A 19,065-nucleotide genomic window follows, 5' to 3' on the forward strand; every position below is an offset into this window, starting at 1 on the left:
AGTTGTTACGCTTCCGCAATCAGGATAAGCATCTGGTCTGGATTTTCCATGTTAAAACTTACGCCACTGACAGATACTTTAATTGTTGTTTCTTTTATAAAAAGCTTCTAGGATAGTTTTTTTCGTTTAGTTAAAAAAAGTCCATAACTAACTTTGAATTTAAACAATTATTATTATTATTATTATTATTATTATTATTATTATTATTATTATTATTATTATTATTATTAGCTAAGCTACAACCCTATTTGGAAAAGCAAGATGCTATAAGCCCAAGGGCTTAGAATAGAATAGCACCTGCGTTCTTTTGTACAGTTAAATTCAGAAGTTCTTCGACACTCATGTTGATGGTCCTGGCACTCTACACTGGGAAGGTACATGAGCAGTATGTGTCGGCAGACTATTTAATTTGACTGTACGTTGATAGTGGCAATGTTAAAACTTGAATTACCAAAATGGAAGTTTTAGTGATGATGATGCGAGATAGTTGTAAAAACAAGGGTTGCAAAACTTATCGATTTGATAAATATACCTTTTTTAATATTAAATTGGGGTTGATATACTCTGTGTACAGCTGTACCTTTGAAAAAGTTCAGTTGTTCTACAGTTACAGCACTAGTTGTTATCATATTTTGTTTTTTTCATACATTATTGTCCTCTTGGTTTTAAATGTTTATTATTGTTATTATTATTATTATTATTATTATTATTATTATTATTATTATTAGCAGCTAAACTACAACCTTATTGGAAAAGCAGGATGCTATGGGCCCTTTAAGTGATCCAACAGAGAAAAATAGCCCAGCGAGGAAAGGAAATAAGGAAGGGGATAGAATAGTGTGCCTGGGTGTCCACTCATGCAAGCGAACTCTAACCCAAGCCAGTGGAAAACCATGGTACAGAGGCCATGGCACTATCCAAGTCTAAAGAACATTGTTTTCCTATTCTAATTCAAATTACTTATATGAAGGCCTTTTGTTACGAGGAGCGACTCTTGACCAAGAATCTCAGATATACAAATGCTTAAATCGTCATAAATTGATGAATAATTAAAACCTTAGAATAGATTTTAATAATTTTATTTTTGTAACAAAAACATTTTTTTTTAGAATCCTTCTCATCCAATCTCCCAGCTTTTACATTTTGAATCTTTAATCAATTACAAACAAAAAGACTAAAACTGGCATCATCTCTGATATGATTCCTAGTTACAACAATGTCTGGTAAGGTGGTGAGTTCCAAACATCGATAGTGGTGTCCAAAGCCGTGGTCGTCTCAGTAACTTTGATTCCAGGCCTAGAAAACCCTCAAATCCATGAGAAGATTCCAAACCTAAATTCTCAAGTCACAGAGTGGTAAGAGTTACGGTCGTTATGCCTGGCATCTGGTCTCGCTTATTCAGTGCCTGGGGCCCTTGCCACATTGATGTGGTGGGAGGCGAAGTTGGCACTGCCAGCTGGGAGAGGAGCAATGTGTTCGGATCCCAAAGTCTTGGCGACGTATCCTGGAGCGGGAGCCACTTGGTAGGTGGTGAAGGCTGGAGCGCCAAGGCTGTAGGTTGCAGGGAGGCCCAGGGATGGTTGGTTAGGGATCACTCCAGTGCTGATGGGGAGGAATCCTGTGGCCTGGGGGAAAGCTCCTCTGTAAGGAATGACGCCTGCGTTGTAGGTCAGGGGGATGTAGGCAGCGCTAGCTGCTCCCAAGAAACACAGTGCCAGGACAGCCTGTAGGAGGGAGATTAATATCATTATTTGCATTTACTTGGTCTCTTAAGCTATTAATTGGATGTAGAATTATTTATAAATTTAGTTTTATCAGTTAATGGAAAAAGCTTTGTATCTAAACACCGAAAATGTAAATAAATTATGTAACCAAATTGTTCAAATATAAGATTTAGATTTCGCCATTTTTCCTCATTCTCTGGTAATCAGTTTCACCATAGTTTAAATGCAAGAAATGTTATAGAAATGTGTTGTTAGAAAGATATGTATTCACGAATATAAAGGGGAAAGGGGCCAAATTTTTGTATTTGGAAATTAATTTAATTGTCATTGTGAAGTCATTCCACAGTTACATTAGAAATAAGTTTTGCATTTGAATGCGTATCTGGTATATGCATACACATATATGGCCTACACTGTTCGAAAAAAAAAAAACGTATTTTTTTATCAGAAATTCCCCGTAAAAATATACTGTTCTCGACCGTATTTCAGTAAAATACAAGGGACCGTAATTTTTACCTTACTTTGTTATTATCTTTTACGGGTTGGTGACCGTAATATCACTCTTTTTACGTCAATATAACCGATTTTAAAACGGTAAAAATCCTGGAATAGATGTTGCCAGGTTTTTGCCGCTTTTTTAATGCAAATGTTTAGCAGTGTACCTTTGACAATATATAAAACGACGTATCTGTTTAAAGGAAGAATGGATTCTCGATAGCTATTAAATTTTCTGAAAATTGCTCTGCGGATAAATTTAAAGATATACATAATAGGAATTTTACTAATCACGCCTCATGTTTACAAACTTCATGCAAGGATTTTTTTCATAAAGAGAAATATGATTCTCTGTAGTTTTCAGAACCTCTTTTAGTTAGCAAAATCTAAAGACAATTTTCCGCTCGCCAGTTTTTAAGATGTTTAAAATTTAAAATAACTTGATTGATCAAGAAGCTTGGCTGTTTGTATTTAGAGAAAAAATGCTCAAGAAATCGATTTACTATTGTATTGGCTGACGTATAAGAAGAAATATGCAAATTATTATTATTATTATTATTATTGTTATTGTTTTTATTATTATTATTATTATTTGCTACAACCCTAGTTGGAAAAGCAGGATGCTAGAAACTCAAGGGCTCCAACAGGGAAAATAGCCCAGTGAGGAAAGGAAATAAGGGAATAAACAAGAAGTTTAAGTACAAGAACAGCATTAAAATAAATCTTTCATATATAAACTATAAAAACTTCAAAATAACAAGAGGAAGAGAAACAAGATAGGAAAGTCTGCCTGAATGTACCCTCAAGCAAGGGATCTCTAACCCAAGACAGTGGAGGAGCATGGTACAGAGGCTATGGCACTACCCAAGACTAGAGAACAATGGTTTGATTTTGGAATGGAATTGTTCTTTTGATCTTGGTTTCTTAATGTACTGTCCATAGTTGGAATAAATTTGTAATAAGAATAAAAACTAGTTGAATCGTTAGTTCATAACTGGAGTGAAAGCTCGTATAGTGATAAACATTTATATATCGAATTGAATTTTTATCCCAAATCACTACGAAAGACAAAGAATTTAAAGTATTCCTGAAGCCAAAAAAATGAGTATAAATCTCATACGAAACAATAGTTAGTAGTAGAACTTACTCTCTTCTAATGATTTAAATCAACACAACCTTACAAGAAGACTGTATCACAGCTCCTAACTCACCCACTCTCAAAAAGGATTCTTACCTTCATTTTTGTGGTCGTTGATGAGAAGTGACTGAAGACCCACTGTCCTGGGCCCGTATATATACTCCTTGGGCACCTGGCTCTCTGATGTAACCACGCCCCCGAATCCTGCCATGATACCGGTTGTACCTAGCAACTAATCCGGTTTTCTACAATTTTCATTTTTTACTATGATTCCTTGATCGAGTTCAAAACCGTCTGACGTGAGGGTAACATATGTTTGAATATATTTTGTTTTAGTTACAGTGCTTCCTTTTGTCTTTTGTTCTTAGTTTTAATGTTTCCTTGCGTGATTAATTCAAAGGTTTGGGGTATTTTGTTAGACTTACACAAGTGATTTACGCGTCATTTTGGTTCGCCTAAACAAACAAATAATTGGTGTTTAGAATCTTATTGATAATTTGCTAGAGCTGTACGAATATATTCAGTAAATCTCACATAGATTTTGTTATTCCTTTAGAATTTTCATGAATGTTTTATTTTATAGTTAATAAGAAAGTAGTGTAACCGTTTACTGGTTAATTATATTTTTGTATTTATATTTCAGTTATACAAATATTATCTAAAAGTTTTATTTACTTATTTTTATTACTTGAATTTGGGCTAAAATTGAACCCCTCTCACATGATAGAATCCTCATTTGGGATTTTTTGACATAATCGTATAACCTCATGTAATACGTTCACGATTTTTATGTGGAAAAAGGGCCTCTAAGGATGAAATAGGAAATGCAGTTCAAAGATGTTATTGTATTTGTCTCCTGGATCTATTTCAGTTTTTCCTTTATCTACATTTTAGGATATGTTAACAAAATTTATGTTATTTTTATACGTGCGTGTATATATATATATATATATATATATATATATATATATATATATATATATATATATATATATATATACATATATATATCTTTCCACCCCTCCGTTATCCTTAAATTAAGGGGTCGGTTGCCTGATGGGCTCTCTCCGACGACTTCTATCAAAAGCATCCTCTTCCACCAAACCTCTTTTCTCCATGTCATCCTTCACCTTATATCGCCATCTAATTCTCTGCCTATGTCTTGAGCTTCTCCCCTCTAAAAGGTTCCTCCCAAGCCCTCCTCACTCCCTCCCCACCATCCATCCTTAACACGTGCCCACATCTCAATAGTGACACTCTTATCATCTTAGTAACCTTTACTCCACCTGCCATTCTTCTTTTTTTATCATTTTCCAATCTTTCAAACAGTGATGTGATATATATAATATATATATATATATATATATATATATATATATATATATATATATATATATATATATATATATATATGTCTTTATTGTTTAGGTGCCCTCGCCAACTTCGTTACGAAGGTTATGTTTTGATAGGTGTGTATTTATTTGTTTGTTTGTTTGCACCGTAAGCATTACTTGATTGTAGTATTCCCTCGGCATTTACTCTACTGCCATTCCTACTTCAGTTATTTACTTTTCCTCTCCTAGCCATTTAGCTTTTACTTCATGTTGCAGGTGTTGGGCTTTTCCCAAAATGCTCCTGGGCGCTGGATGGGTTCCCAGGTCCCAGCGTTGGCCATATGGCCCAAATTCATCATACCAGATCTTATCTTTTAGCCCTGAATTTCGCTTATCCTCTCCAAGGGACTATAGTTTTGGTCAGTGTGTTCTTGCTCTCCATGTTTGAAAATCTGATTTTTTAATTGCTATTTTCTATTTGCAGCTCTAATCTTAGTTTCTGTTTTTTAATCGTCCCCCCCCCCTTTTTTTTTGTATTTCAAGAAATCTTATACTCCGATTTTTTATTTATGTATTGGTAGCTTCCTTATCTCTACTATATTCCAAAAGATGAAGTCGTCGTTGCCCTTAGGTCCAATGTTTTTTTTTATCTACATAGTATAAAAAACCTCTCGGAAGAAAAACTTAGTTTGTCTTACTATCATAGTAAAACAATTTAACCTGACTTCTTTATAATTTGTGATCAGAGAACCGCTTTACCTTTCCATGATCAGTATGGGCGCATTAAGATGAAACCAGCCACGCAAGATGTCATATTATTGATAGGTTAGTAGACAATTCAACTTGAACTGAACTTTGGGAAGCGTTCGAGTTCTCATGCAATTTGCTCGATATTATATTGCTTTTTATGAGTAGATTTAATCGATTTTAAATAAGTGTTTTCATTCTATTGTAATGATGATTTGGAATTAGTAAATATAATGGGGTTAGTGTAGCTGCTGGTTCAGTTTTTATTTTAAATTTGGAGTATTTTGTTCTTGAGATAGATTATCAATGATTCAATCAAGTGTAATTAAAGTAGAATATTAGCTTCATGTGTAAATTAAATGAAAAAGTAAGCACTATAGGTGGAGGTATTAAGAATGGATATTTTTAAAATTTATCATAGTTTTCTAAGCCTTGGTTGTTTGAAAGATTACCCCTACCAAAAAGAAAAATGAATGAATTACTAACATGAAAATTTGAAATAACTTCTTTTATTTACGCGAATATTGATAGATACTGTATATCTCTTGAAAAAAATTTCCAGTATTGCATAAAAATTATTATTATTATTAATTGCTAAGCTGCAACCCTAATTGGAAAAGTAGGATGCTTTAAGCCTTGGGGCTCCAACAGGGAAAATAGCTTAGTGAGGAAAGGAAACAAGGAAAAATAAAATATTTTAAGAACAGTAACATTCAAATGTGTATTAAAATTCCTCCTAAAATTGTCAGTCCAAGAAGAACTAGTATCTAAAGAGAAAAACCTACTGGTAGCAGCTGGTAGTTACCTGTCAGCTGATCTATATTAGCTACCCATGTAATCGGGACATGTATACAGAAAATGGGAAAATTATACCGGTAACCCCTCCCGATTTGTTGAAACAAAAAACCTGCTCTATTAGGTTGTAGTGATCCAGTAAAGCAAGTTGACTGATTTGCAAATCCTTCATTCGTATACATCTCAATCATCTTCGTTATTCCCGCCAGGCCACCACTTCCCACTTCCATTATTTGAACTCTAATGAATTAGTATGCGGCTTTATAATATGTCGTATATGTCGGTTATTCTATTACTTTTTTGTCGTTTTTAATGATGGCCTAAATAGCTTTCGGTGGCCAATATCGTAACATATGGTTCAAATCCCTGCTTAAAAGTTATCACTGAAATTTAATTATTTATAATTATTTATGGTTATGCTTACATAAATTGCGTTACTTCAGTAAGTAAACGAATCTGTTATCAGTGAAGGGCATTTTGATAAGAAAATAACGCTGTTTTCAAATGTGTAAAATACAAAATATCCAAGCTCCAGGTTTTCATAAAATCAGCGTCATACTTTACAGTAAATGTTTCTGTATATATTTTTATAAAGAGTGATTCCATTTATGATTTTTCCCTTCTATCTCTTAAAAGCACACAGCCCTTCAGGTATAAAGCTAACCAGGACCCATAAGTATTAACGTCCTTGAAGCTAAGTTATGAGTGGGGATGTTTTCAGGTACCAGTGATGTTGTTATACTTGGTGTCTGGTAAGGGTCAGTCCTTTTGATTTAGCATGAATGAACTTTGCATTAATCTGCGTACAAATTCATTCCTTGTCTGTCCGCCTACTTTCTATAAACGGGAAGTCAGCCAAGTTGTTGAATTTGAAGAACGTATGATTCAATAGCTAACGTTTGATTAAATAACTAACGTTTGATTAAATAACTAACGTTTGATTTAATAACTAACGTTTGACTTAATAGTCAACGCTTGATTTAATAGCCAACGTTTGATTTAATAACCAACGTTTTATTTAATAGCCAACGTTTGACTTAATAGTCAATGCTTGATTTAATAGCCAACGTTTGATTTAATAACTAACGTTTTACTTAATAGCCAGCGTTTGACTTAATAGTCAACGGTTGATTTAATAGCCAACGTTTGATTTAATAACTAACGTTTGACTTAATAGTCAACGTTTGACTTAATAGTCAACGTTTAATTTAATAGCCAACGTTTGATTTGATAACTAAAGTTTGATTTGATACCTAACGTTTGATGTAATAGCTAAAGTTTGAGTTGATAAATAACTTTTGATTTAATAACTAACGTTTGATTTAATAACTAACGTTTGATTTGATACCTAATGTTTTGTGTAATAGCTAAAGTTTGAGTTGATAAATAACTTTTGATTTGATAACTAACGTTTGATTTAATAACTAACGTTTGATTTGATAACTAACGTTTGATTTAATATCTATCGTGTAATATATTGATCTTAGCTGTGGGGTTATTCATACATTCAAAGATAAGACTGATGATGTATATTCCCTCTAGTTGAAGTTCTTTGTGATGTCTGTCTGTCTTTAAAATAACTTAATTAAGTTTTTAAGTATAATCACACTGATTCGTAGATAAAGTGGAAGAATATATATGCCGGCGCAAATCAGGTATGGTTATTTGAATACGGCACTTGAAATCAGCGAATTTTTTTTTTTTTTTTTTTTTTTTTTTTTTTTTTTTTTTTTTAACGGAGGCTGAGTTTTTAAAAATGAGAAAAGTGACATCTTTAGCAAGTAAAGTATGTTGTAATTTCCATGGGAAATTATACTCTTTGGTAGCTAGATTTTCTTTCTCTCTGGGGCACACTTTTATCTACTTTCTCTTCCTCTTGTTTTGTTAAAGTTTTATAGTTTATATAGGAAATATTTATTTTAATGTTGTTACTATTCTTAAGATATTTTATTTTTCCTTTTTTCCTTTCCTCGCTGGGCTGTTTTTCCTGTTGGAGCCCCTGGGCTTGTAGCATCTGGCTTTTCCATCTAGGGTTGTAGCTTAGCATTTAATAATAATAATAATAATGATAATAATGGTGCTCTACTAAATTCCGAAATAGGACTGACGCAAATCTTAGTAACTATAGTCAATTTTTATTAGCGAGGCAGATTTGCACCGACTCGGAGGAGTGCCCTTTCAGCTCGGAAAAGTTTCCTAATAGCTAATTGGTTGGAAGTATTTCTGTCCGAATACTTCCGATCAATCAGTTTTCGGGAAACTTTTCCGAGGTAAAAGGGAACTCTTGCGAGTTGCTGCCTCCCTAAAAAAATTGACAATAAGTTATCGTATTTACCATAATTATATGCCATATTAGAAAACCTTTGCAGGAAGATCTGAATAATAAGTTTTTTATCATTTAAAAAAGCCAAATGTTCTTACCAGGGGTCCTCACTTTCAGAATCATGATTATTTTTGTTGCGAGCAAGAACCAGAGTTGGTTTGTTTTTTTATTTTTATTTTTTTTCCCATCAACATACTGCTATTAGAATGGCCCGGCAATGAAAGAACTTGGAACATTTCCTTCACACATAGTACCTATTTGGCATACGCCCATGGGACCCTTTAAGTTTAAAACTTCATTATAAGTCTTTAGTTAAATGTCAATTCGGGGATATAGAGTAATGATGGAAGAAATTTTCTTTTTTTTTAAAAATGTTTTTACAGGTTTCCTCGTGGATCGGTTCTGCTGGACAAGTAATTGTGGGAAGCTTAAATATTCTTGGAAATGCTCTCTCTCTCTCTCTCTCTCTCTCTCTCTCTCTCTCTCTCTCTCTCTCTCTCTCTCTCACATATCATCATCATCATCAGTCGTTACTAGTCCACTGCAGAACAAAGATCTCAGACATATCCCTCCACTCGCGTCTGTTTATGATCTTTCTATGCTAGTCCACACCCGCAAGCTTTCTTAGTTCATCAATCCATAATCTTCTCTTTCGTCCCTGCTTCTTTTGCAATCTCTCAGGACCCATTGTGTTGTTATTAATGCCCATGTATTATCTCTCATTCTCATTATATGTCCTACCCATGTCCATTTCTTTTTCTTACATGTTGTTAGAATATCCTCTACTTTAGTTTACTCACTAGATTGTGGGTTGGACAGGGCATCAGCCGCCCGTTGAGATACTACCGCTAGAGAGGTATTGGGTCCTTTGACTGGAGTGACAGTAATACATTTGAATCCCTCTATCTGGTTGTGGCTCATTTTGTCTTTGCTTACACGTACACCAAATAGTCTCGCGTATTTATACTACATTCTCCTCTGTCCTCATACATCTGACAACACTGAGATTACCAAACAATTTCCCTTCGCTCAAGGGGTTAACTACTGCATTGTAATTGTTCAGTGGCCCCTTTCCTCTTGGTAAGGGTAGAAGAGACTGTTTAGCTATGGTAAGCAGCTCTTCTAGGAGAAGGACACTCCAAAATCAAACCATTGTTCTCTAGTCTAGGGTAGTGCCATAGCCTCCGTACCATGGCCTTCTACTCTCTTGGATTAGAGTTTTCTTGCTTGGGGGTACACTTGGGCACACTTTTCTATCATATTTTTCTTCCTCTTGTTTTTTTTTTTCAAGTAATAGTTTATATAGGAAAGATCTAATTTAATGTTGGTACTGATCTTAGTATATTTTATTTTAATTGTTTATTACTTCTCGTAGTTTTTTATTTCCTTGTATCCTTTCCTCACTGGGCTATTTTTCCCTGTTGGAGCCTTTGAGCTTATAGCATCTTGCCTTTACAACTATGGTTTTAGCTTAGCTTATGATAATAGTAATGGTAATAATCTCGTATCCATTTTTCTCTTTATGTCTCTCGGTGTTATTCCCATGATTATTGTTTCCATAGCTCTTTGAGTTGCAAATAGCTTATGTTCTAAAGCTTTAGTAAGCTCCAAGTTTCTGATGCATAAGTTAATACTGGTAGGACCATCTGATTAAATACTTTTCTTTTTAGAGAAAATGGCATTTTACTTTTCATAGTCTCATTTTGTGTACGAAAAGCTCCGCACCAAATTCTTAAATCCTTCTTTTAATTTCGTCCTCGTGTCCTGGGGATTCTAAGTAGTGTACGTATATTCATTAACAATCTCTAGAGGTTCGTCGATAATTCTTATTTGTTGTCTGCATTTTTATTGAACATTATCTTAGTTTTACTCATATTAATCTTAGTCCTACATTTCTGCTTTTTTTTTTATCAGAGAAAGCATAACACACGCACACACCCACCCACCCACACACACACACACACACACACACACACACACACACATATATATATATAATAAATTATATATGTATATATAATGTATATATATAATAAATGTATATATATATATATATGTGCATATATATGTGTATATATATGTATATGTATGTATATATATATATATATATATATATATATATATATGTGTGTGTGTGTGTGTGTGTGTGTGTGTTTGTGTATATAAGGTTGTAACTTAGCTATTAATAGTAATAGAGAGTGATACGTAGTTTGGCAACTTGTCTAGATTGGTGCTGAAAGGCTTTAATTCTTTGCGTATTAATTCTTTTTTAATGTTTATACTAAATGTACATAGACCTTTAAATTTCTATTGTAATTATTGAGAAACTTGAAAACATAATTTATCCAAAAATTAAAAGCTAGTAGAAAGTATTTTACGGATCATAGAATGAAACTATTGAAATTTTAAGCCTCATTGTCTCCCATGACTGTGTTTCATGAAGTAAAATTTTACATTAAGGGGAATTTGGTGTGTAAGTACCTTTGATAATCATCATACAGTTTCTGATATATCTTAAGTGCAATCCCATTACTATGAGACCACTCACAAGTTTGTCCTACGTAGAAGACCATAATTGAAATAGTGTACGCGCCCCGTCAGAATAAGGGCTAAATATTTAGATAGATATGTATATACAAGCACTCACATCCCCCTCTCACCAGGATATGACTATTCCCTCTTCCCCTTACCCGAGGGATGAAGAGAGCTGAGCGTGACCGGATACACACACACACACACACACACATATATATATATATATATATATATATATATATTTATATATATATATATATATATATATATATATATATATATATATATATATATATATATATATATGGTAAATTTGCACATTTAAACGCGTTTTTCATATTTCAAATAAGCCATATATATTAATAGATAAAAGTCTGGATTCTCTCAACGACCTCGGGATCAGAGCCCCAGGCGAAATCATTCAAAGACTATAGTTCGAACCCTGGTCCAGTATACTTGTATGACATTGACCATACCACCTAGCCACGTAGAAAGATATATAGCCTGACATTTGCTCTTTCCTATACTGTATATAGGAGATTTCTATTCCATGGCCCTTCTATAAATTATCCCTGTTCTGAATAAGATGCAATACTTCTTGAACTTGTGGGCTAACAAAAACAAATTGGGATTTTGTGTTTTTATTATTAAGATCTACAAAATACAATAAAAGAAATCATCGCTCAAAGAAACGTTGAACGTCCTTGGACATGATTTTCTTTGTTGCATTTTGCTGTGAGTTTTCGTTGTCCTCATTCCTTGGTCGAGAATCCATCATCATAACAGTGACATTTAGCGACTCGGATAGATCAGGTCGTTGCCCTCTGCGATTCAAGGGCTGACGCCCTTAGAAGCAAAGGGCTCCTCCTCCTGCCAATCACGTCACCTCATGTCACTGCTTCGGGTGGAGAGCTTCCGACTGGACGCGGCTAAGGGCATCCCGCCGGAAGGTAGTGCCTCCTCCGTCAGGGTTGCTTACTTGGTGCCTGGTGCCTTAGCCAAATTGATGTGGTGGGAAGCATAGCCGAGACCTGAGGGGAGGGGAGCGATGTGCTCGGCACCTGGGGTCTTGGCGACGTATCCTGGAGCTACGACGGATGTCTGCACGGTCTGGATACGTGGGGCTGCGACGTAGGTTGTTGGTAGGAGGCTGTATGTGGATGGCAGGACACCAGCTGAGTATGGCAGGACGCCAGCTGAGTATGGCAGGATGCCGCCGGCAGATGGGAGGAGTCCTGCACTGTATGGGAAAACGCCTCCGGTGTAAAGGGGGATGACGTTGGCGGTTGCCAAACCCAGGAAGCAGAGAGCAAGAACAGCCTGTGGGAGATAAACGTGTAATTGGTTAGAACGTTTTTTTAAAGGGGGGGAAGATGGCGTTGAAGAACTTTTTTTAAGTGGGAGAAAAACGTGTAATTGGTTAGAACTTTATTTAAAGGGGGAAGATTGGGCTGAAGAACTTGTTTTTAAGAGAAAAACGTATATTTGGTTAGAACTTTATTTAAAGGGGGAAGATGGCGCCGAAGAACTTGTTTTTAAGAGAAAAACGTGTAATTGATTAGAACTTTATTTAAAGGGGGAAGATGGCGCTGAAGAAAATTTTTTAAGGTGGGGGGGGAGATGGAGTCGTATAACTTCTTTTGTATGAAATGGGAAGAGGAAAATGACGTCTTAGAATTTTTAAATGGGAGCGGTAAAATGGCATCGTAGAACTTTTCTTATGAAATGAGAAGGGGAGAAAATGGCGTTATAAAACTATTTCTAAATAGGAGGGGGAAAATGGCTTCGTAGAACTTATCTCGTGAAATAGGAGGAAAATGATGATGTAGAACCTTTGTTTTTAATTGGTACGGGAAAATAGCGTCGTAGAACTATTTTTTAAAACAGAAGGGGGAAAATAGTGTCGTAGAACTATTTTTTAAAACAGAAGAGGGAAAATAGCGTCGTAGAACTATTTTTTAAAACAGAAGAGGGAAAATAGCGTCGTAGAACTATTTTTTAAAACAGAAGGGGGAAAATAGCGTCGTAGAACTATTTTTTAAAACAGAAGGGGGAAAATAGTGTCGTAGAACTATTTTTTAAAACAGAAGAGGGAAAATAGCGTCGTAGAACTATTTTTTTTTACAACAGAAGGGGGAAAATAGCGTCGTAGAACTATTTTTTAAAACAGAAGGGGGAAAATAGCGTCGTAGAACTATTTTTTAAATCAGAAGGGGGAAAATAGCGTCGTAGAACTATTTTTTTTTAAAACAGAAGGGGGAAAATAGCGTCGTAGAACTTTTTTTTAAAACAGAAGGGGGAAAATAGCGTCGTAGAACTTTTTTTTAAAACAGAAGGGGGAAAATAGCGTCGTAGAACTATTTTTTAAAACAGAAGGGGGAAAATAGCGTCGTAAACTATTTTTTAAAAACAGGAGGAAATAGCGTCGTAGAACTATTCTTTAAAACAGAAGGGGGGAAATAGCGTCGTAGAACTAATTTTTAAAACAGAAGGGGGAAAATAACGTCGTAGAACTGTATTTTTAAACGGAAAGGGGAGAATGACGTATTAGAACTTCTCTTTTAAAGTGGAATGGGGAAAATGATGTCGTAGAACTATATTTTAAGCTGGGAGGAGAAAGATGTCGGTTATGACATTTTTCTTAATAGAAGGCGAAGGGTGTGTCTGTTAAAACATATTTTTTTTTATAGGAAGAGTAAGATGGTGGGACGTCATGCGGTTTTCCAATATATTTTTTAAATTAATGATTTTATCTTAAATTGGAGTAAACAGTAAAAAAAAAATATGCTTTTTGAGGCTTAAGGAATATCAAGATAGGCAAGAGTAAAATATTTGAGGACAAAAAGAAGGGAATTCTATTTTCCTCAAGGCTTCAAGTTTAGTGGCATGTAATTTGCTATTACTTTTACTGTAAGGTTTTGGAAATTGGTTAAAAAAGTCAAAAAAGTCTTTTTAGGTAATCGCATGAATGCGTTTTATCTTAAAGTATTAAGAGTATTTAACTATTTATTGTTTTTTGTCTATTGTTGACAAAACATACGTTTGGGGTTAGAGATTGCAAAAGAAGTAGGGCAAGGAAGAGAAAACGATGGATTGACGAGCTAAGAAAAATTGATGGTAGAAACTAGCATAGAAAGACCATAAACAGACGGGAGTGGAAGGTCATGGCTGAGTCCTTTATCCTGCAGTGGACTAGTTACGGATGATGATGATTGTTTGTGTGTGTAGTATTTTGGAAAAGTATGTTCGATGATGATAATAATTATAATAATAATAATAATAATAATAATAATAATAATTTGCAGAAAGACGTAGGTTTCTATGCTGTTTATATAGTTAAGTACTATAGAAGATCAAAACATTATTCATCTCAGATTTAAAGTACAAGAAAAATCCTTAAGAATGTGAAAAAATATGTCAATATATGTTACAATTGTGACTGCATATAATAGGGTTAAATTCTTAGTTACACATGAATTCTTGTTGTTAAAATAAACAATGTGTGAAGAGGTAATTAACATGAAATCACCCTAACCTAAATTTCACGAAATACGAATTTTGGAAAAAGTAAATCGTACGTCTTACCTTCATGATGATGGTTTCAGACGAACAGAGCGACTACGAAGCTGAAATGCCCATGAGCCTATTTTATACTGCCGAGGCCGACATACCACGCCCTTGCCTTCCCTTAAACCCCCCTCCCACCCTCCTATCCTCCTCCATTCCTCATATCCCCCTCTACTCAATGATTGGTCATTTCTTTAGTCCCTCCTTTTCTGCTCCTCTGTATCCATTACGCTTCTCTTCTTGAGGTTCTTCCTCCTACTTACCCCCCTCTATCCTGCCCCCCCCCCGTCTCTCTCCCTTCCCCCTGTAGCCTTCCCTGAGGGAGATCAGGCCTCATTGTCCCTTCAGCTTAACCGGGTGTGTTTCTCTGGTACATTGGTTGCACGAATGGGCGATGGGATTTAGGGGGTGATTTCATTCTTTAGCTCTCATTCATATGTATATATATATATATATATATATATATATATATATATATATATATATGTATGTATGTATGTATATATATATATATATATATATATATATATATATATATATGTATGTATATGTATATATATATGTATGTATATGTATATATATGTATGTATATGTATATATATATATATGTATATGTATATGTATATGTATGTGTATATATATGTATATGTATATGTATAAGTATGTATATGTATATGTATAAGTATATATATATATATATATATATATATATATATATATATTAAAATTTTTTATTCATGTATGGGTAAATTTAGATGTTTTTTAGTTACATTGGGGAATTAAGTCAAAGTCCCTTAATCTTCTATACTCTTCAGATTTACTAAGAGTTTCCTGTTCTCAACAGAATAACATATATTTTTGACTTCTGACAATAACAAATCCGTTATCATAATATATGATTGTCGTTTGATTCGTGGTTAAACTTTTCAAGATATTTTAAAACTCTTAATGACTTCTGCATGCTGATTTCATTCCTCTCTAAATTGACATCACTTTGTCCATTGGTGTGTGTGTGTGTGTGTGTGTGTGTGTGTGTGTGGTGTGGTGTGGTTCGATTCCCACGTTTTGTTACTTATGAAATCGTTGATGATCCGCAGTCAGTGGATAGGCGTTCGAGTTGCCCTCGCGACTTTGGTATGCAATGACGTGGCCTTCTGCCGCTCATGAGGCAATTTTAAACTTTTAAACACTGTGGATGCATAGTGGCTCTTCTTAGATTATTTTTTTTTTTCATAATTTGATTCAATTTCTTGCAATATGATGAAATTGGGAAATTTGATGGTTTTCAATTTTTATTTGCATGTGATTGGATAAAAATTTACTTCGTTATTACTTATGCATTTATAAGCTAATTAATTTACATAAATAATTTCTTTATGATTTCATACATCCGAATTCTTCGTTGCAAACGATAATATTCCGTCCTATTCAGACAAAGTTGTGGCTCGTGTAAATAATCAGGTTCCCGGATAATTTTTTTTTTCTTCTCAAGAAAATCACAAATTCCCGATGAGTTTAACGGAACTGGGCCATTTCTTTTTATAATCTGTAATTTTAACTCCGGCTCACTCTCTAACAAGCTGTTTGTCTTATGAATTAGACGGAGGATCGTGGAAATTTATCTATTTCGTGCAGGAATATATGAAGTGGTGAATATTCTTGCAATTATTTTTTAAAAGTGTATGAAGTATTCGGTAATTTCTCGACTGGATTGGTGTTTGGTGGTCGTTCCTGCTCTTTGCACAATGTTCTGCCCTAGGCTATTTTCCCCTGTTGGTTCCCTTGGGGTTTATAGCATCCTGTTTTTCACAGAGAGAGAGAGAGAGAGAGAGAGAGAGAGAGAGAGAGAGAGAGAGAGAGAGAGAGAGATCTATTCTTTTTCAATAATATATATATATGTATATATATATATATATATATATATATATATATATATATGTATATATATATGTATATATATATATATATATATATATATATATATATATAGAGAGAGAGAGAGAGAGAGAGAGAGAGAGAGAGAGAGAGAGAGAGAGAGAGATATAAGTATAAAATTGGTCATGAAAATTAGCGCAGGTATCTCTGATATTACAACAATTTCAATATTTGACAATTGCAGGATGACAAAAATTATTTTAATCCTAATTTTATTTTATTTATTTATTTTTCTTTTTTTGCTGAATTCTAATTTTCTTTTAATCTAGATTACTTTGTCGTACATTTCAACTAAAATAAATTCAGGTTTTAGTGCTGAAACAAAACCATGTGTCCGGGAACTCTCTGTCCCTGTTAGGTACTGAAATTAGCTGACGATAATTATGCCCAACTTGGACGTTAACCCTCCAAGTCCTCCATTACTTTGTTAAACCAGTTTTACCAAATAAGAGTTTGAAAGAGAATGCTGTTTAATGATGCACATGTCTATTTGCATTTCATGTAATGGTAGAGTATTTAATCACCGTGATTATTATTATTATTATTATTATTATTATTATTATTATTATTATTATTATTATTATTATTATTACTTGCTAAGCTACAACCCTAGTTGGAAAAACAGGATGCTATAAGCCTAGGGGTTCCAACAGGGAAAATTTGCTGGTATCAATCGTAATTAAGATTTTGATATATAGGAATATGTAGTTATAATTAAGAATTTTATATATCAGAAGCAGAGTTGTAATTAAGGTTGTGTAATAGATAACGGAAAGTTTTAATTAATGTTTCACGATATTAGAATATGGTTTCGATGAGTAGCCAAGTTCCAGGCGAAGCCTGTGTCATTCCTTCTTGAAAATGCCTTTGCAAATTCTGTGAACGTAGAGGAAATCAGTTTAATGATCGCTCATGCACGGCAGAGGAAAGGGACAGTAACAGTGCCCTAGCAGGACAATGGTATAGAGATTAACCATATATAGATATGATCAGCGCCCAAGCTCGTTCTCCACCAAGCTAGGATTAGGGAGGGCCAGGCAATGGCTGTTGATGACTCAACAGCTAGACATGTAAGCTATCTCAAAACCACACATCCTTAGCTCATAAGGATGGTGAGGTTGCAGACACTTCAAGAAACTATCGATCTTGAGCTGGGCTTGAACCCCAGTCCAGCAGTTCACCAGGCAGGGACGTTTACAATAGCTTCAAGAATGATATAAAGGATGGAATCATAAGGAACCTCCAATTATGAAAGTCTAAAAATTATTGTTATTTAACTCTATACGACCATTGCGTGTAGACTTTTATCATCCGATTTATTCAGTTTTAGATGACACTGAAAGGATATCATAATTTGAAGCACATTTATGTAGATTCTAAAGACCCTTGAAAGAGAGCAAATTTTTGTATATCTTGAGGATCTTTTTCAATTGTCTGGCAGACTCTTGTAATTTTACTGCCATTTCAGTGAGAAGCTTCTATGAAAAGGTTTCAAGGTGCCTAGTATGGACCACCGAACAGCAACCTCGGTTCCTATTTAGACCCTATTGGTGTTTGAAATCATTCTGTTCTTATTGATTCGATGTTTCATTGACCATAAAGTTTTCTCTTTTTTAAGACTGTAGTTCTGGATTACGTCATCAGAGGCTACAGTCTCCATTAAGAATGCTAAAGAGACTACTAGTAAATGTCATGTACCCTAGTATATTACAAGTCTTAGAGGAGTTAGATTGGTAATCTGTATTCTTAGCAGGGTGGTCCCATCCCAGCTGTGATATTTCATTGTAGAGTGTTTTATTCTATATCATAGTTTTGTTATGTTGCTCATATAAATGAAAATGAAACCTTAGAATAATTCTAGGCGAATTATTGCTAATTGCTCAAGCAAAGTTACGATTTGGTATCATCCTGTAAAACCAGAATGATTTACAAGTTGATTAAACCTATGACAGGCACTGATGGTGTGTGATCAGTTGATTCTGAAGTGCCCATACAGTTAGACAGGAATTTCTTGCACATCCTTACTGCACGGCAAATAACCGAACAGGTAGTGTAGGGATAGGTATTATTATTATTATTATTATTATTATTATTATTATTATTATTATTACTAGCCAAGCTACAGCCCTAGTTGGAAAAGCAAGATGCTATAAGCCCAAGGGCTCCAACAGGTAAAAATAGCCCAGTGAGGAAAGGAAATAAATAAATTCTGAGAATAGATTAACAATATATCATTCTAAAAACAGTAACAGTATTGGTGGTGTGCAGGGCTACAGGCAGGAACTTGTAGAGCAGTAATGGTGTACCTGGGTGCACTTCTTCGCATTGAGGTGTGCCAGGAATTCCTGTGTCAAACTGTACACTTCTTCTGAAAAATTATTTTCTGTTGATAATTATTAGTCCGACATACTTTCATCATTTCAATTAGGAATCTGACCTTCAGAACACCGTAATGCATTTTCTTCATTGAAA

The 19,065-nt window shown here is 34.4% G+C and overlaps 2 protein-coding genes across 2 annotated transcripts; both read right to left on the reverse strand.

Moving 5' to 3' along the window:
• Positions 1 to 1,063: 1,063 nt before the first annotated feature.
• LOC137621076 (uncharacterized) lies at positions 1,064 to 3,534 on the reverse strand. The gene is made up of 2 exons (XM_068351516.1): positions 3,454 to 3,534; positions 1,064 to 1,724 (listed from the first exon to the last, which is right to left on the reverse strand). The coding sequence occupies exons 1-2, from the start codon at positions 3,457 to 3,459 to the stop codon at positions 1,395 to 1,397; spliced, it is 336 nt and encodes a 111-aa protein (XP_068207617.1). The 5' UTR covers positions 3,460 to 3,534; the 3' UTR covers positions 1,064 to 1,394.
• Positions 3,535 to 11,716: 8,182 nt separating this feature from the next.
• Positions 11,717 to 14,783, reverse strand: LOC137621077 (uncharacterized). Its single transcript, XM_068351518.1, has 2 exons — positions 14,677 to 14,783; positions 11,717 to 12,411 (listed from the first exon to the last, which is right to left on the reverse strand). Exons 1-2 carry the CDS (start codon positions 14,680 to 14,682, stop codon positions 12,067 to 12,069), a joined length of 351 nt encoding a protein of 116 aa, XP_068207619.1. The 5' UTR covers positions 14,683 to 14,783; the 3' UTR covers positions 11,717 to 12,066.
• Between the last annotated feature and the right edge of the window lie 4,282 nt (positions 14,784 to 19,065).

Source organism: Palaemon carinicauda, chromosome 27 (genome assembly GCF_036898095.1).
Source record: "Palaemon carinicauda isolate YSFRI2023 chromosome 27, ASM3689809v2, whole genome shotgun sequence".
Classification (NCBI taxonomy): Eukaryota; Metazoa; Arthropoda; class Malacostraca; order Decapoda; family Palaemonidae; genus Palaemon; species Palaemon carinicauda.